General features: G+C 42.7%; 2 protein-coding genes across 4 annotated transcripts; one reads left to right on the top strand and one right to left on the bottom strand.

Moving 5' to 3' along the window:
- Positions 1-1,272: 1,272 nt before the first annotated feature.
- On the bottom strand, positions 1,273-11,415 carry LOC143104605 (eukaryotic translation initiation factor 4B-like). Of its 3 annotated transcripts, none has more exons than XM_076268725.1 (15): positions 11,296-11,415; positions 10,002-10,148; positions 9,471-9,676; positions 8,796-8,912; positions 8,069-8,123; positions 7,739-7,885; positions 7,429-7,575; positions 7,153-7,314; positions 6,396-6,666; positions 6,192-6,268; positions 5,755-5,995; positions 4,228-4,265; positions 3,981-4,116; positions 3,251-3,323; positions 1,273-1,644 (listed from the first exon to the last, which is right to left on the bottom strand). In XM_076268725.1, exons 1-15 carry the CDS (start codon positions 11,306-11,308, stop codon positions 1,570-1,572), a joined length of 1,905 nt encoding a protein of 634 aa, XP_076124840.1. In that variant the 5' UTR covers positions 11,309-11,415; the 3' UTR covers positions 1,273-1,569. The 3 variants fall into 3 exon arrangements, with proteins under 3 accessions (XP_076124840.1, XP_076124839.1, XP_076124841.1); XM_076268724.1 differs by lacking the exon at positions 11,296-11,415 and adding an exon at positions 10,788-10,857; XM_076268726.1 differs by lacking the exons at positions 3,251-3,323; positions 11,296-11,415 and adding an exon at positions 10,788-10,857.
- Positions 11,416-11,849: 434 nt separating this feature from the next.
- On the top strand, positions 11,850-15,875 carry ctsa (cathepsin A). Its single transcript, XM_076268727.1, has 15 exons — positions 11,850-11,936; positions 12,289-12,452; positions 12,716-12,827; positions 13,045-13,095; positions 13,197-13,283; positions 13,433-13,588; positions 13,706-13,797; positions 13,893-13,977; positions 14,086-14,177; positions 14,319-14,397; positions 14,517-14,665; positions 14,924-14,999; positions 15,184-15,273; positions 15,373-15,474; positions 15,645-15,875. The coding sequence occupies exons 2-15, from the start codon at positions 12,289-12,291 to the stop codon at positions 15,726-15,728; spliced, it is 1,419 nt and encodes a 472-aa protein (XP_076124842.1). The 5' UTR covers positions 11,850-11,936; the 3' UTR covers positions 15,729-15,875.
- The last annotated feature ends 722 nt before the right edge of the window (positions 15,876-16,597 follow it).

Below are 16,597 nucleotides of genomic sequence, written 5' to 3'. Positions count from 1 at the left end.
TGTATAAGTAATGCGCTTGAAACTATCTTCACACACAGACAACAGACTACACTTTCTCACTCTAATCCCATCTGTCACAGGAGATGTAGTTCCCACCCAGGGAATACTGCTTACACGTAAACTTTGCATCTGTTCAGCACGCATTCTCATGCAGAGGGCCAAGAGAGGGAGGGACAGAGGGAGGGAAGGAGAGAGAGGGAGAAAGAGGAGGGAGGAATACAGAGGGAGAAGGAGAGGATAGGAGAATGAGGGAAAAAGAGAGACGGAGGGAAATCCGAGAGAGAAAGAGACAGAGGGAGAGAGGTTTGTAGTGGTGGCAATCATCCATCAACTCCTTGATCCCTACGGGCAAGTTATGGCCATTTCTGGATGTGGGACTCTTCACTTGGTACACCCCTTCTAACACACAATGTTTATAACTGATGGCCTGTCTTCTGTAAACAGCATTGTTCTCTGCTGAATGATCTAAAACAGATGAATTTCTGCATGCTCGTGCAATGACTCGAGTTCATTCCTGATTTACTGGTCATTTGTATATCACACATACACACTCACAATGATCAAGATTGTTCTCAGCGAACAACTAAGGCTTACTAGCCTCGACTCTGCACACAGCTTGAAGTACAAAACCCTCTCATCCATTATCCCCATGGACGGGAAAGAGTAACCCAGCCTGGGTAAAGGGGGTCTTGAGCTACTGGCAGAGCAGCTGAGCAAGCAGAGTCGTCGGGCAAGGAGATTCTTTGTGGCGTCTCTCCCCCTGTGCTTGCTACAGCTACAACAACACAACTGCAGGGGGGTCCCCCGAGTTAAATATGCAGGCACTGGGGTTTGGACCATCTCTCTCACACACACACACAGGGTGATTAAGCCAGTACCTGGACCATCTCTCTCACACACACACACACACACAGGGTGATTAAGCCAGTACCTGGCAGTGATTCTCAACACCTCTGCTGTGAAATGTAACAGCTTCTAAATTCAGGGGTGCTAATATAGTACTATCAGCATTGGATAGTGTGTGAACTTGAAAGAGGAAATCTAGCTCTGTATTATAATGTCTCAGACCATAGTTTTGAGTGTTCAGAAGATACTACTGGTGATAACTATGCAAGTTAAAACACTTCAAGACATCTTTAACTGTATCTGAGTGAGAATGGAAAACGGGTATGCAGCAGTATCACAAGTAATTTTATCACAACATGGAAAATTGACCGAAGCAAAACTAACACAAAGCTTTTTTTCTTCCATATTTTTTTATTTATTTATTACAATTACTTCCTTTGTGAATGTGTATCCGAGTCATTTTAAATTTCATCATTTAAAAAAAAAAGAAAAAAAAAAAGTCCAGTATGTGACACTCTCTTAACTTCTAGAAACGGCATTCGAGAAAGGCATTCTGGACCTGAAGTAAAGGTTGGGGGAGAGACTTGGGGCCATTAGGGCTGCCCCTCCATCACACATGTAAAGACATTTTCTGCTTTAGAGTTTAATTCGTGTTTTTTTATGTTAATTTTCGTTCTTTATTCCGCGACTTCTCTCTACCGCTGCGGTGTTGCCCGGCGCGGCTTACTCCACGTCCTCGTCGTCTCCCTGGTCTCCGTCCATCAGCAGGGCAGCGTACTTACTGGCCGAGCTGAACTTCTGCACAACAGAAAAGAAACACCTGTTAACTTATTTCAACAGAAGTAGCGTTGACTGTATATATTCTTTCATCGACTTATACAGCTGAATTAATGCATTGTACCGACATCCAGAATCTAAACTGATAAAACACTTTGCTTTGAAATGCAAAAGAAATGGTAACACCTGTGCATTGCACATTCACAAAACTGTACATAAATGCCCAATAATATATTCAGGAACGGGTGAAGCAACATTAATGTACTGTTACATTACCATGGAATACTATGTACGGTAATTGTCTTAGTCCCTTTTGCAGTCACATTTTCCATTCAACTATAAATATTGGAACTAAGTGACTTGGTCTATGTCTTAGAATTCAATAAAATATTTTGCAAAAAAAAGATACAGACCGAAAACAAAAATAGAATTAAATTGAGATAAGCCTACTATCTTAACTGAAATGCTGCTAAAATATTCATACTGTTAAAATGTTAGGAAGTAATTCTATTGTCAAAAGAAAAGTGTTACCCGATTAGCATTGTCAGGGTTTCCATTCTTTTAGTGTGCATGTTTGCTGGGCACATTTAAGTTGGTCTAGCTCATGATTTATCTGATCATAAAAAATTTCTTAACTTCCTGTAGACAATAGTGCCTGCCTGTGCAAAAATAAAATTGATGACAGACCACCACACAAAGAGGAAAAGAAAGATGTACACCAAAAGGAAGATGTATTGTGTACAGAAGTAGTACTGCACATTTCTAAAATGATAAAAGTGGAGTGTAGGTGAGGTACAAAAATGTAGTGATTTATAGTTCATGTTTAATGACACTTAAGTTAATTGCTATTAGCCAGCTAAGCTTTCTAGTGCAATAGCCATAGACAGGAACTCGCCCATGTCAACTAGCGGGTGAAACTAGCAGATCAGAGTTCACTTAGTATATCTATCTTAGAAATTAGCAATGAAGAAAACATTTAGTTTATTACTAATAGTTTATTAGGAGCTGTGTGGCGATAGCCCAACTAGCAATGAAGTTAGCTCATTTCATTGTATTCCATGTAGTCTATAATTTGGACATAATCAAGTCCACACATTACAAGTTTTGTATTACTCTAATGTGGGCCAGGCGTCCTCTCCAGGACACTGGTAACACAGGAATAATATGGTTATTTGCTACCTATTGCTAGCCAAGGCATTAATGATACTGATATCCTTTCCTCCCTACTTGTAGTTACTGAAAGTGAAAGATCATTTGATAAAGCCACAAGAAAAACTAAGCCACTGATATGAGCTTGAAGAGAGACTCAGGGTCTCACTTTAGTTGGGAAGTCCATCCACAGGCAATCTACAGATGCTCAAATGATCAACTATCTGTTGACACTGTTAACTACAATTCGCAATTAAGGTTAAGGTTAGGTTGAGGTGATGTTCAACAACAATTTCACTAACTGAACTTAAATCTTAACAGAACTTAAGTCTTTGTGAGCAGACTACCCTGTGTTACCGAAGTCAGAAAATAGGACAGTTTTGGTTGATTGCTGTCAGCTGTTGTGTCCTTTAGTTCTCAAGTCAAGCTGAACTTTCACTAAGTTACTGTTTAAAAAACCTATATTTGAAGAACTCACAGGAGCAGGGGTCTCCTCATATTTCTTTGGCTCAGGTGCTGCTCTGGGGTCTCGCTCTTTTTTGCTCTCTTTCCTACAAAAGCACATTCAAACATGACATCAAACAGAGGCATCAATTCAGATGAAGGCTGTAAGGAAAGAAAGCATTCCTTCCTAACAAGGGTTGAATTCAAATGGCTGTTCATTGACCAGCGCTGACAAAATAAAACTGAATCATAATCTACACAGCGGTGGTGTGTGGGCTTTTATAGAAAACAATGGAATCAGAGGTGTAATGGTACAATAAGAGGTGAGTAAACTATGAATTCTGTGATCACGGTAAGGTGGACTGCGCCACGGAGTATCAGTTTTAAAAAAGGCATTCAGAACATGTTTGATGATGGTGGAGGTTATTATCCAATGTTTATAACACCAGTGGTATTACATGGTTCCTAAAGTGTTGATGAGTGTACATTTTGTGACTGTGGATAATACAGTGCGATTTTTTTAATGTTAAAAGTTGCAATTAGATATTTTTGAGAGGTGAATAAACGGCATTTCTGAAATTTCTAAGGTGGATAAACTGTGTTTACTTGCGTTTAGCCTCCACTACAGCACTGAATGGAGTCTAACGGCGTGCCGCACTCATGTTGGCATCTATGTGCAGAGGCCTGAAGGGAGATGCTTTGAATGTCATTGGACGATTGTGCAGTGACAATGAATGAATGAGGCATTCAAGTCTATTCTATACCTGTCTGGTTCTCTCCGTTTGTCCCGGTTTGGGCCCTCCCCTCTGCCACGCCCCGCTCCGAAACCGGCCGGACCCCCACCACGGCCTCCTCGGGGGGCCCCCCGATCCCGCCGGACTCCGTCCAACTTGTTTTCATCTGCAACATAGAAATGAGGTCGTATCACTACACTGTCACTAACAAAGGGCCCAGTTGTATGATGGGGTTTGGATGACTAAAAGAGACAATGTGACGAATGAGGACCCTTACCTTTGCCTGAACCTCTCTCATCAGCCGAACTGGAGGAGCTGGAAAGACATGCACATGAGCACGACTCAAATATGTGTGTCAAATCCATCAGACATTCTTTAGTCAGTACTTCGGTACTATGGTATGCGCTATTGTGTTAACCCTCTTAAAACGTGTATGCCTGAAAAGACTACTTAAAAAATGTGCATTCCTTGTGTACATGGTTTCTGCATGTTTCAAAAAGTTAAATGTAAGACTTTAACGGACATTATGAATAAAATTGACAGTATTGGCATGAAAAAACAGTTTCATGTCAATACTGTCAAAAAATATATAAATAAATATAAAGGAAAATCATGGTCCCAGAATTATTAGCAAAGGCCGCAGTTTACATCAGTTATCAGTTCCAAACTAATTCAGTTTGTTCATAGTTTTTATGCGAGCTGCATCTGTGCCATTGAGAAAGAACTACAATCTCTAAACCTAGTCTATACTGCAAAAACATAAATAAATGAGCTTTAATATACAACACCTAACTAGTATTTAAGATCTAGTGCATAATATTCGGAAACATTTAAGAATTTCTAAGGCCTTAATTTCATATTACAAAATGTTAGACTTAAGACATACATGGAATCCCCATATTCAACGGCAGCCAGAAGTAAGTAAACCTCCCTTCTGATGCCTTGACAGACGCTCGTACCCATGAGTTTTAGGCTCCTTGCTAGCACGCCCCCCTCCCAGTCCGAGGTGCTACAGCATCACGGGTTTGAGCCTGGGGTAGGTTACACTGGCGCAGTCACCCGGATGGTAGTGAGGTTTAGGGGGGGGTGAGTAACGGTATTTGCTGGGTGCTGCAGCTGTGCAGAGTAAACCTCACTCCCGACGCCTTGACACAAGCTAGCGACAAAGGTTAGTGCTCATGGGTTTCAACTTGCTCGCACGTCCACCTCCCAGTCTGAGGTGCTCCAAATTCTCAAATTCAACATTAATTCAAACATGATACTCATTCATAAATAATGCTAACATGAACAATGCATTGAAGAAAAACAAAAAAACAATACTGCTCAAATATCTCGGCACAATGTCGGACAATTTGTTACAGTAGCTGAGTTCGTATCAAACTCAAAGCAATGCGATTCGGGTAAGAAATCCTGTGTGAAAACACTTGAAATTCACATAAAATATTCTAAATTGAACAACAAATTAATTCCCAAGAGGGAGGTGGACTAACTTCCAATAGCGTATAATCAAAGGTCCAAGGTTGAAGTAAACGGGTTTATTTGCAGCAAAACACATTTGTTAAGATTTCATTACATTTTTCCGTTTTTAATTGGCCTGACAACCTCATGTTTTAAAACCACAGCTTTTCACAACTTGTTCCTTGACTAGAAGATTGCGAGAAGATTTTTTTTTCATTTGCATTACAGAGTGGATGGAAATGCGGCACAGATCTTTTTGACTGGATCGGTTCATATAATTCAGAGAACTCAAGCCTGTGGTAAGGGTTGTGTTTGGTTGTGGTTTTATGAGGGCAGGGCGTCAGACCTCTTGGGGGGGTGGCCGCCGGTGGGAGAGACAGGGGCACGACTTTCACCCTCGCTGGTGCCTCCCCCTGTGCTGCGTTTGGCCCAGGCATTCTCCTTGGGTGGCGGGGCTGGCATCACTTTAAGGGGGAGGACATCCTGACTGGTCGGGGAGGCAGAAGGCCGGGAGGATGGGGGTTCGTCCTCCTGACCGCTGAAGACCTCGTTCTCCACAGAACGCTCGCTCTCCCGACGCCGGGAAACTGCAGGCGAGAGAAAGAGTCAGCATACGACGAGCATTACAGAATTCTGTAGCCGTAGTCACTTCAAAGAGGCATGTAGTTAGCTTCTATGCTTTTAGTAGGAACGTCCAATACAATTTGGTATAAACTACCTATTTTCACATGTTTCAGTACAATTAAGGAGCATAACAGCACTGGATTGTAGCAAAGCACTCACCTCGGGCAGGCTGTGTTGAGTCGCTACCCGTCCGAGAGCGCTCCTTTGGTGGCTTCTCACTGCGCCAGCTTGGCTCCCTGCAATGTACAAGTGACCAATATCAATATCACCCGACACCAAAACCATTATCTCAGAGGCCCCAGGCCATTCTCCAATGTCCCCAACTCATCAGCCCCATCTGCCATTGGCTGTCTTTCCACTCACTTATCCTGTGGTTTGTCGCGTCTGTCGCGCTCGCCCCGGAACTTGTCATCCTCCAGCTGCCTCTGCAGCTTCTCCTGCTCCTTCTTGAGCCGCTCCTCCACCTCACGCTCCTTGGCCGCCGTGTCCACGGGCTTGGCAGCGCCAAAGATGGAGGAGGCCCGGCTGCCCCCGCTGGGCGCGGTGGGTGGGGTGCTCTCGCCCGCATCTTTCTCGCCCTCATCTTTGGGTACACTGCGAGGCTTCAGGTTCAGCTTGGGCCTCTGTAGAGGCGCTGGGGACAGGAGGAGAATTCATGACATGGGGTGACTGAGTACTAACACCCTTTATATTACACTAGAGGGCACCTGGGGGGGGGGGAACAAGGAACTTAACAAGGAACTTAACAAGACTCAGCGTTAAAAGAATAAAGTATTACTCAACTTAATGTTAAGTCAGCCTTCTAAATTACATTAGTAGCAATATACGGTGCACCTCACAGGCAAGAATATATGTGTGAATATATGACAGAAGTAAGCTCAACACAGTAATGTCTGAATCACACACACATACACAAACCTTGCCATTTCTCATTCCATATTATAACCCAGTATAGCAAAATGCAATGTTCTCAAAATGCAGCATTAGCATGCATGCATAAGTTATCAACAGGCACCCTTTCCATAACATGGGACATGTCCATTCCTGCTCCTATACCAAACACAAGAAGTTACAACTTGACATGCAAAACACAAACAAGGGACCACTATCATTTACACACCTCCTCCACTTCTTTCCTCTCGCCTCTCGAATGATCGCTCTTCACGGTCACCGTAACGGTCACCAAAGCGATCACCACCACTCCTGCCTTCATCACGGCGGAAATCGTCGTCCCGTCTGAACCCGCTGCCAAACGCTCTGCGGCCTCCGCCGGAATCAAAACCTGTGGACGAGGACCATGTGGATGAGGAATATGTGAGTACCCACATATATAATGGTCAGGCTACAGTATCTGATGAAAATAGTTCCATATGCTAATGGCCAACAATACACCAACCTCCTCGGTCAAAGTCACGGGGTCCCCGGTCATCATAACGGTCACGGAAGCGTCCACCATCGCGTCCACCATCTCGTCCACCCCCAAAGCTGTCGTCCCGCCGTGGTCCATCCCTGAAACGATCTGACTCATAGCGGTCCCTTGACCCTGCAAGCAAACAACAGCAACTGTAAGCCAATGACTGTCATTCGATTCGGACTACAGATAATACAAAAATAATTTTTAAACCGACTGCGTTCAGGCTGACGACCAAGCCCCATTGGTTTCAGTCAGAACCACCAAAGGATTATACATGTGCAGATGAACTCACTCTCTCCATAAGAGTCGTCCCGTCTAGGTCCATCGTCCACATCCGAGCTGGGCCTGGCTCTCCAGTCTGAGTCAGTATTGGCAGGGCCGTCCATACCACGGCCTCCCCGGTCCCGGTCCCGTCCCATCATAGACCCGTTGTCCCTCTCTGGTGAAAAGCAGAGTAGTAGTCAGGGAGGCGAAAATATGGTGTTCAAGGCTATGTCTTGACCAAAATCTACATGGTACAGAAGTATAGTACAGAAAATACATTAAAATGAACAACAAACAGCTTCCAAACATATTTATCATCTTAACTCTGTACTCTAAATTTGATAAACAGTAACTGTACCTTTGTCATTAGATTGGTCTGCAATGTCCACACGAACCCGCCGGTTCCCAAGGTTCTGTGGAGTCAAAAGGTTCAGGCATGCAGAACAAAATCAGAGCTGCGACAGATCAACTATTAACTTGTCTGGAGTGCGGATGAGCAGAAGAGCAACATTTCTATAGACTTGCCTACGCAAAAAATCCTACATTAGCTAGGACATTTCCTCAAAGCATTAATTTGTTCATTTCAACAATCCATAAAGGTTATGAGCAATGTTAGAAGCTTGGTTCAAACTTTATTGCTGACAGCCAAGAATTGATTTGTAATAACTATGACAGTCATTTTAATTGTTTGAAATGTTATCTATGCTTGAATTTTGTATGCGTTTCCTTCATTGCACTGACACACATGCAGTATTAACAAGGTTTCTGGCACCGGTGATGAGACAATAATCTCATCAGCTAGTTTGTCTCAGTAATAACTAATAGAGCACATAATCAGTTAAAAACTGAAATGAATTCAGAATGTGAATGTGACTTCTACCCAAATCCCTGACAAGACTGGCAAAGACGTAAGGGAACAGATCAGAAGTCTTGACATACTCTATGGGTTCTCACATCTCTACTTAACAAGCTCCAAACGAATCGAAATGCCATCTTTTAAACTTAAGCACAAGTCATCATTTCAACACACACACACACGCAACACAGTTGCTGTTTGCATCGCCATGTCTGCTGTGCGAACTTACTTCCTCATTAAAAGTGAGTGCCTGCAGGATTGAATCCACATCGTCAAACTCTGCATAGCCAAAGCCCTTCAACCTCTCTGGGTTACTGGGCTCCCTTGGCAGACGCACAGCGCTGATCTGTGCACAGAGCAAAGCAGAGAACAGATTATTGATCTCATAAACACACTGCGGAGGTAGACAGGAACCAAGGAACAAAGGTTACGGATACAGGATCAAAGGTGAGTAAAGACACTGGAAGAATTAGGACAAGAACACTTAAGTAAATATCGCTCCTTGGACAGGAATAGGGCTTTTTCTTCCAAATGGTAGCGGGCATGAGGGGAGCATATTTTGAAATGTTAAGGCTGCCTAAAAAGCTTGTCTCTATGGTCCTCTCAGGGTACTAAACAGGGCTCAACCTTACCTTAACTTTTAAAAGTGGTTGCCAGCTTGGCAAACAGGCATGAGGTTTTGGTTGCCAAAGCCAACCAAATGTGGATGTCACAGGGGCAACGTAACTGGTTGACACTTGTAACAATTTGGTAGCCAAGGGCAACCAGGCAACTTATAATGTTGAGCCCTGGTAGTTAAAGAGTACTTGGGTTTGTCAATATTATGCTGCATTGAACAACAACTAAAACGTAAAACATGCAGTTCCAGAAATGAGGTCAAATTGCCTGTGGGCTCACTACGCACCGCAAGACCTCTGAAGAAGTTCTTGATGGATTCCTCTGTGACGTCGTAGGGAAGGTTGCCCAGGAAGGCAGTGTAGGGGGGGCTGCGGGGCAGACGGGATCGGTCGACGTCGGGCTCGCGAGCAGCTCGAGGAGCAGTGGGCAGGATGGAGCGGTCAATTGGGGGCCCCCGGTATGAGTCCTCTGCAGTGTGCCAGGAGGTGGAGACTGAGGCAGGACACAAAAAAAGCAAGAGGCAGGGGGTGGATGAGAGACGTCTGGTTCAAATTATGGCTTGTAGTACCAGATGTGTTCATTTTCCTATTTTATTAATTTCTCCCTGGACATCATTAAGAGGTTGCATTTGCAAAAGAGAAGGTTGAGTAATCACCCATTTTGCTCTTGAGCAAGACTAGCTGGCTGCAGAATTGTTTGCAAGGTAGAGAAGAGCATATTTGCAAACTGTCCAGTCCTGTATGCCTATTCATATGTATTATTTACACAAAGTCTGCTTTCTAAACACTATGCTAATTGAATCTCATCTAATGCTCACCATCTCCATCCAGATCATCGGTCTCGTCAGCCCAGCTGGTTGCCTTGGCTGCAGGGAAACTAGGGGCAGGGCTGCCGCTGCTCTTTTCGTCCGCTGCCAAGAAGTCCGTTAGAGTAAGGGTCTTCCCCTTCTTATTCTTCTTCTTACCTGGGGTCAAAGACAGTGAATGAGTTCATGGATATTAAATGCAATTGTGTAAACATGTAACCACGAGTAACGACGTGCTGTGAGGAAAAACACAGTAAAATGGTAGTGGTCTGCTATGACTTGCACTCGTTGAGCAGCCACGCCTCGACCACTGTTTGAAACCAACTTAGACAAGAGAACATAAGGTTATCGCAGATAAGAACATTTTAAATATTCCCATGGCATACGGATCAGTTGGCGCGGGCTGTTTCCACTCTATATATACCCAAGTGCAGTGCAGAAAAAACGAACTTCAAGAACAAGCCTTAATAGTAATCGTCAGATATCAATATAAGGAAGCGGTGGTGAACAAGGGATGTAACGCAATCAATGAGTTAGTTACACTAAGAAGACCTTTCAAAAGTATCCCACATAAAAACATCAGGCTTGTTACTGACCGCAAAGTGTTTTCTATGCGGCTTGGCAAATAATAACCAGCCTAAATAGCCTGCTGCAATGTATGAACTATGAACACCGATGACTGCTAACCTGCCGGTCACGTTCCACAGCATAGCAAAGCCAAGGCAGCACAAACAGGTGAATGAACAGGATTTACATTAGGTTTCAAATCACCAGTCACTGAACACCATCTATTCCCACCTGATAGTACACGTGGGGTACTCTCGACCCTCTCTCGGCCCCTCCTCCAAGACATGCGCTTAGCTGCTAGGTGGTAACTGTTAGCTAGTTAGCCCCACGGAGAACGAGAGTTGGATACAATGTGACGGCCACTAAGAATCATCATTCGAAGTACGTAAACAATACAAATCGACAATTCGACATTGAATCAAGAAGGGTAACCTCTAATTGGCCCAGTCCACAATCGATATTTCTTATACTCAGAGAGAAATCCGAAAGTAGCGGCTAATTCCCACCTAAAGTTAGCTGGCTAACTAGCTAGCATCCTGCCGTCCACCCCTTGGATCGGCCCGGGCTAGTGTTTCGATATAATGTGATGAAACGCATTATAAATCTGTCCCTAGAATACACCCAGCTTGAACCGCGCCAGTGCGCTGGTAACAGAAACGCAATTTTCCATTCTGATGTTTCGATGATATGGCCTCACAAGTGCAAAAACAGACTCACTGCAAGCTCACATAAACCTCACCTGACGCCGCCATGTTGAAGAGCGACCTCGTAACAGACTCCCGGATGAATGCGTCAGGAAAGACTGCGCGAGAACGCGCCTTGCCTCTGCACGCGCCAAGATATAAATACAATTAAAAGAGCTGTTTTCGTCCTTATAGCCCCTTCGCACTTAGTCAAATATTGTTCCTTTCCCTAGCTTAAGTACCCAGTAGCTGAAGATTAATTCTGACCCTGAATGTCAATTAGAGATTTATATGAAGCGACTACGTTAACTTATTGAAAATTGTTGGTGAAGATGGAGTCTGGGAAGCTAAGCTGGAGAATGTTTATATAGGCCTAGGCCATAATAATAGACTAAAAAAATAATGCATACCCTCCCCACTCCCCGTAAAACTTTTATTTACAGTAGGCTAAGCCTAAAACGTGTTGATTCGTAAATGTAATTAAAAACGGAACTCGAAATGTACTACAACGCTTAACCTTAACTCTGATTAAAATGTCAGTAACCTGATACAAAAATAATCGTTTTCTAAAAGTGAACTATTGAGATGTCACGTGACCTCATCACGGGACCTTCCAATGTGTTGTCACATGGTTTAATTTCACGATAAATTCTGAAGGTCTGGCTTAAGTTGCATAGAGCCATCAGTCATCAGCAAGGTGAGTTTGTGTTAGCTATGGACAATAAGTCGATAGGCTAGTAGAGGTACTGAAGTCTTTTTGCTCAGTTTGTAGGTTAATTGGGTATTTGTCGCGCTGTCTCAGTACAATGACTTTGTGGTTCTTCCTGTATGTAGCGTATGGTCGCTAACAGTGAAACCTCAGACGTCTGTTTATGTAGCCTACATGCAGGATATAGCCTTCTACTTGGCTGAATGATTCCCCATGACATCAAGAACCTTTGACTGAAATCTATAGGCTAATGTGTTTTTAATGGGAAATGAGAACCCAATGAATGTCTTGCCATCTAATTGTTCAGTATATCCTCGTTGATGTGTGTTGGTGTCCGCAGATGTCACTTCTGGTGGTTTCATGCCTGCTGCTGCTCGGAACGGGAGTTTTCGGAACGCCTGATGCCGATGAGATTAAATTTCTCCCTGGACTTTCGAAACAGCCCAGCTTCCAGCAGTATTCAGGATACTTAAACGTTGCTGATAACAAGCACCTTCATTATTGGTAATCGGCCCATGCCTTTTACTTTCGTTTCCCTATTGGTGTTTTTGCCAGTTTCCTCGTATGGTCATATGACTTGTCAGGAAACCACTTGATGCCAAATAGAAAGTGGTTCAGTTTTCAGTCTCGACATATCTTATGTGTTTGGACTGTAGGCCTACTTCAGTCATTCTGACAATCTTCCTGATCAGTGTAACAAGAGCATAACAAGCACCATTTTGTGTGCCCACCACACTAACTGGGTAATGTCTTGTGTCTGTGTTCAGGTTTGTTGAGTCTCAGCGTGATCCTGTCAAAAGCCCTGTGGTTCTTTGGTTGAATGGAGGACCAGGATGCAGCTCTCTGGATGGACTGCTCACAGAACATGGCCCCTTCTTGGTCCGTGTGGCTTTAGCTCAATCTCCGCCTGACAAATGCCTAATTTGTTTTAATTATGAAACATTGAAAATCTAACCTTATTTGTAGGAAAGTGGTGTATGTTATACCATGTGACCCATTATATAACCCTGCAAATATATACTAAAAAGGTTTGCAATTTTTTTTAGAGGAGTATAGGCCTATGGGGTGAAATACTGAACAGCTATTCTCATTTCAGATTCAAGATGATGGAACGTCATTGGAATATAATAAATATTCCTGGAACCAGGTTTGTCAACACTTGTCTGCATTAACACTACGGGTTGGTTGTTGTAGCCTAAATATGTGTTAAAGTTACTGATGGCGAATCTTGTAACATTTCTGCTGTAGATTGCCAATGTGCTATACCTTGAGTCACCAGCAGGGGTCGGGTTTTCCTACTCTGATGACCAACAGTATGCGACCAATGATACAGAGGTTAGAAAAAACATTTTGTATGCAGTTGAAGGTGTGATATATAGTATCATCAACAAATAACAGCATTGTAGATATTGTTATGCATTTTAAATCAAGATTTAATTATTGTTCAAGCAGTGAAGTTAATGTATTTATTTGCACTGTCATAGGTGTCGATGAATAACTACCTTGCCCTAAAGGAGTTCTTTAAGCTCTTCCCACAATATGCAAAGAATAAGGTCTTTCTTACTGGTGAAAGTTACGCTGGAATCTACATCCCTACACTGGCTGAGAGGGTAATGGAAGATGAGGACATTGATCTCCAGGTTTGTTATGTCTTGGTTTACAATTAGTCATTTGGTCTCAAAAACGAGCACAATTCGTTTTAATATCTAAGTGAACTCTTGGAATTTGTTACATGAATACAAAATTGTCATTTTCAGGGTATAGCTGTTGGGAATGGGATGTCCAGTTATGAACTGAATGACAACTCCCTTGTCTATTTTGCATATTACCATGGACTTCTTGGCACTAGGTACCATTTTTACTGGTTGATGAGTTGAAGACTGATTCAGATTGTAATGTGCTACATTCAGGGGTGTCTTCTAAAATGATTTTGTCTGCTCTTAGACTGTGGGAAGCCTTGCAGACATATTGCTGTAAAGATGGGAAGTGTGACTTCTACAATAACCAGGATGCAAACTGCACCAGTAATGTATGGCCGTAACCTAATCTCTTTTCATCCATTTCAAATTATATTCAGTGGGATGTGTCTTGGAAATGGTAATGCTCGTTTAACTTTTGCCTTTCTGTTTTTGAAAAGCTGAACGAGGTGCAGTTTATTGTCTACAGCTCTGGTCTGAACATGTATAACCTGTATGCCCCCTGCCCTGGCGGCGTGCCAGTGAGGGCCAGGTGAGGTTTGAAATGGACATGTTAATTTGGCATATTTACGGCTTAAATCTTTACTCGTGTTGCCATGAAACAAAGTTGCTTTAATTTATTACTCATGTTCTATCATATTTTTAAAGATTCACTTGTATATTTGATACGCAGTGTTGACAATGGCCAACTTGTCATCCGAGATCTGGGAAACCAGTTCATCAAACATGAACTGTCCACTGTGTGGAACCAGGTGAGCATACCCCTTCTGTTCACTGGCTTCTAATTCACTAGACCAGAGTTCCTTGGTACACGGTACTAATACAGGAGCATCTTCTCCTTGTTCTAACTTGACTACATTATGTCTCTTAGAAACTTCTAAACTTGATGACCTTATACAAATCTGTGAGGCTTGACCCTCCCTGCACAAACTCTACACCGTCTGTGCTCTACTTGAACAATCCCTATGTCAAGGCTGCTCTGCACATCTCTCCCAAAGCCCTCAACTGGCAGATATGCAGGTGAATTTAGAAGTTTTCAAGTAAAGGTTCAACCTGTGCTTCAACTGGCACTGTAGTGACCTGGCATGCTGCTAGTTTTGTACAGTGATCGAATCTAGGAGGAACATGGAAACAGTTTAAGACCAGATTTTCTGTCTTCTGCCTGATCCATGTAGGATATTTTTTCCAATTCAAAAAGGCAGTCATTGCAGCAAGAATGTTTTGACTTCTTCCATTATGGTTGTTAATATTTTAGTTACACTTTCTTTGTTTTTGCAGTGCTGAAGTGAACAGGAAATACAATCGCTTGTACATGGATGTGACACAACAGTACCTCAAGCTTCTAGGAAAACTTGTGAGTTAAGGCTTCTGTTTTTTGTAACAGAATGACCAAAACCTGGGACAAGAACCAGATAAAGTAAAGCTATGACCTATGGGGGAGAAACGGCTGCAACTGCCACATGACTGTATGTAGGTTATGGGTTTTATGTGTTGAACTAATCTTAATTGTGCTTCTGCCACCATGTGCTCTTCTACAGAAATACCGCATTCTGGTGTACAATGGTGATGTTGACATGGCCTGCAACTTCCTTGGTGATGAGTGGTTTGTCGAATCCCTCCAACAACAGGCAAGCTTATCTCTCCTTAAGCAGTTTGTCCTCTTTCTCCTGGCCACCATGACTCTGAGACTCTTTGAGCATTTATTGTTTAAATATTATATAATCTAGGTGCAGGTGCAGCGACGGCCCTGGACCTACTACAATGGTGACAGCCAACAGGTCGGTGGCTTCGTCAAGGAGTTCTCGAACCTGGCCTTCCTCACAGTCAAGGTAGGACAAAGATAGTAGAAGCCTTACAAAGGCATGTTGATGGCTTTTGTTTTAGTTAACTGTCAGTGTTCAAAGTTGGCATCACACACAGATTCCCCTTCTGTGTAACCTACCCGTTTTCAACTATTGTGTAGGTGTCTTACCACCATTTCCCGCCCATTTTATTCCAGGGATCGGGCCACATGGTTCCTACTGACAAACCCATTGCCGCCTACACAATGTTCTCCCGGTTCATAACCAAGCAGCCTTTCTGAGAGGGATCCTGCTTACTCGTCACCACTCCCACATTTCTTAATGGGTCTTGCACTGGAGCACTGTGAAATGCACAGCTTTCATCCACTCTTTAGAGGTAGGCTTTCTCCTCAGGGGTCCACAGAAAAAGGCAAAGCAAAAGTGTTTTTTTTTTTTTTTTTTTCAGCTCTAGTATGTTCAGCATTAAACTGTACCCTTTTATCTGTAGTTTAACTACTGTGGGAATTTTGTCTTTTATACACACCCCAAAGGGATTTCTTTCTCATTGTCAGTGAAATTTATACATGGTTTTCTGGGGAAAAAGACTTCCCGGGGGCGGGCAAATCTGCAAGTGTGTTGTGTAGATTTTTCTTCTTTTGCCTAGTGCCTCAATGCTTGTTTGTAATTTTACAAAATCTACATAATCAAAAAGGGAATTGTCTTTCATGTCTCTGTATTTTGTTGCAGCATTGATTTATTGTTTTTATATTGAAGCGATGTTCCTTTAAATTGGAGTTGGTTAATTATTCCAAATTCTGAATGTTCACTCCTTTTGTAATTGGCAGAATTTAGAATTTGTTACAATTGCATGTGGACAGCTAAATTTTGTGTGTGTGTAGAAGACAATACATGACTTGCAATATCAAACGACCAACATTTTTGAAAAGTAACTAGATGTATTGCAAAACGGTACAAAATATGACTGTGCTGCTCAGTCCTGCACATTCTCTCCGGAATAATAAATCAAGCTTGTCAATTTGTCTCCATCCCTTACACTTTTTTTTTTTTTTTTTTTTTTTCCTATTTTTTTTTGTGTATGTAAATGTGCGTGTGGCGGTCATAATACTTAGTAGCACATAGCTTATTGATTTATAACTAAATCATCTAAAAT

The sequence above is a fragment of the Alosa pseudoharengus genome, unplaced genomic scaffold (assembly GCF_046254945.1).
Source record: "Alosa pseudoharengus isolate Yale_2024_CS ecotype anadromous, Long Island Sound unplaced genomic scaffold, YU_APseudo_1.1 YU_APseudo_1.1_scf_5, whole genome shotgun sequence".
Lineage (NCBI taxonomy): Eukaryota > Metazoa > Chordata > Actinopteri > Clupeiformes > Clupeidae > Alosa > Alosa pseudoharengus.
This window is presented reverse-complemented; position numbering and strand designations above follow the sequence as displayed.

Bases quoted from the DNA above. Each gene is read 5' to 3' on its own strand.
- ctsa (XM_076268727.1), top strand. From the start codon at position 12,289: ATGTCACTTCTGGTGGTTTCATGCCTGCTGCTGCTCGGAACGGGAGTT. The intron at 14,398-14,516 runs GTGAGCATACCC...TATGTCTCTTAG, and splicing joins TGTCCACTGTGTGGAACCAG to AAACTTCTAAACTTGATGAC. The intron at 14,666-14,923 runs GTGAATTTAGAA...TTGTTTTTGCAG, and splicing joins CTCAACTGGCAGATATGCAG to TGCTGAAGTGAACAGGAAAT.
- LOC143104605 (XM_076268724.1), bottom strand. From the start codon at position 10,842: ATGTCTTGGAGGAGGGGCCGAGAGAGGGTCGAGAGTACCCCACGTGTA. The intron at 9,677-10,001 runs GTGAGCATTAGA...GTCCTGCCTCAG, and splicing joins CGATGATCTGGATGGAGATG to TCTCCACCTCCTGGCACACT. The intron at 6,269-6,395 runs GTGAGTGGAAAG...TGTACATTGCAG, and splicing joins CGCGACAAACCACAGGATAA to GGAGCCAAGCTGGCGCAGTG.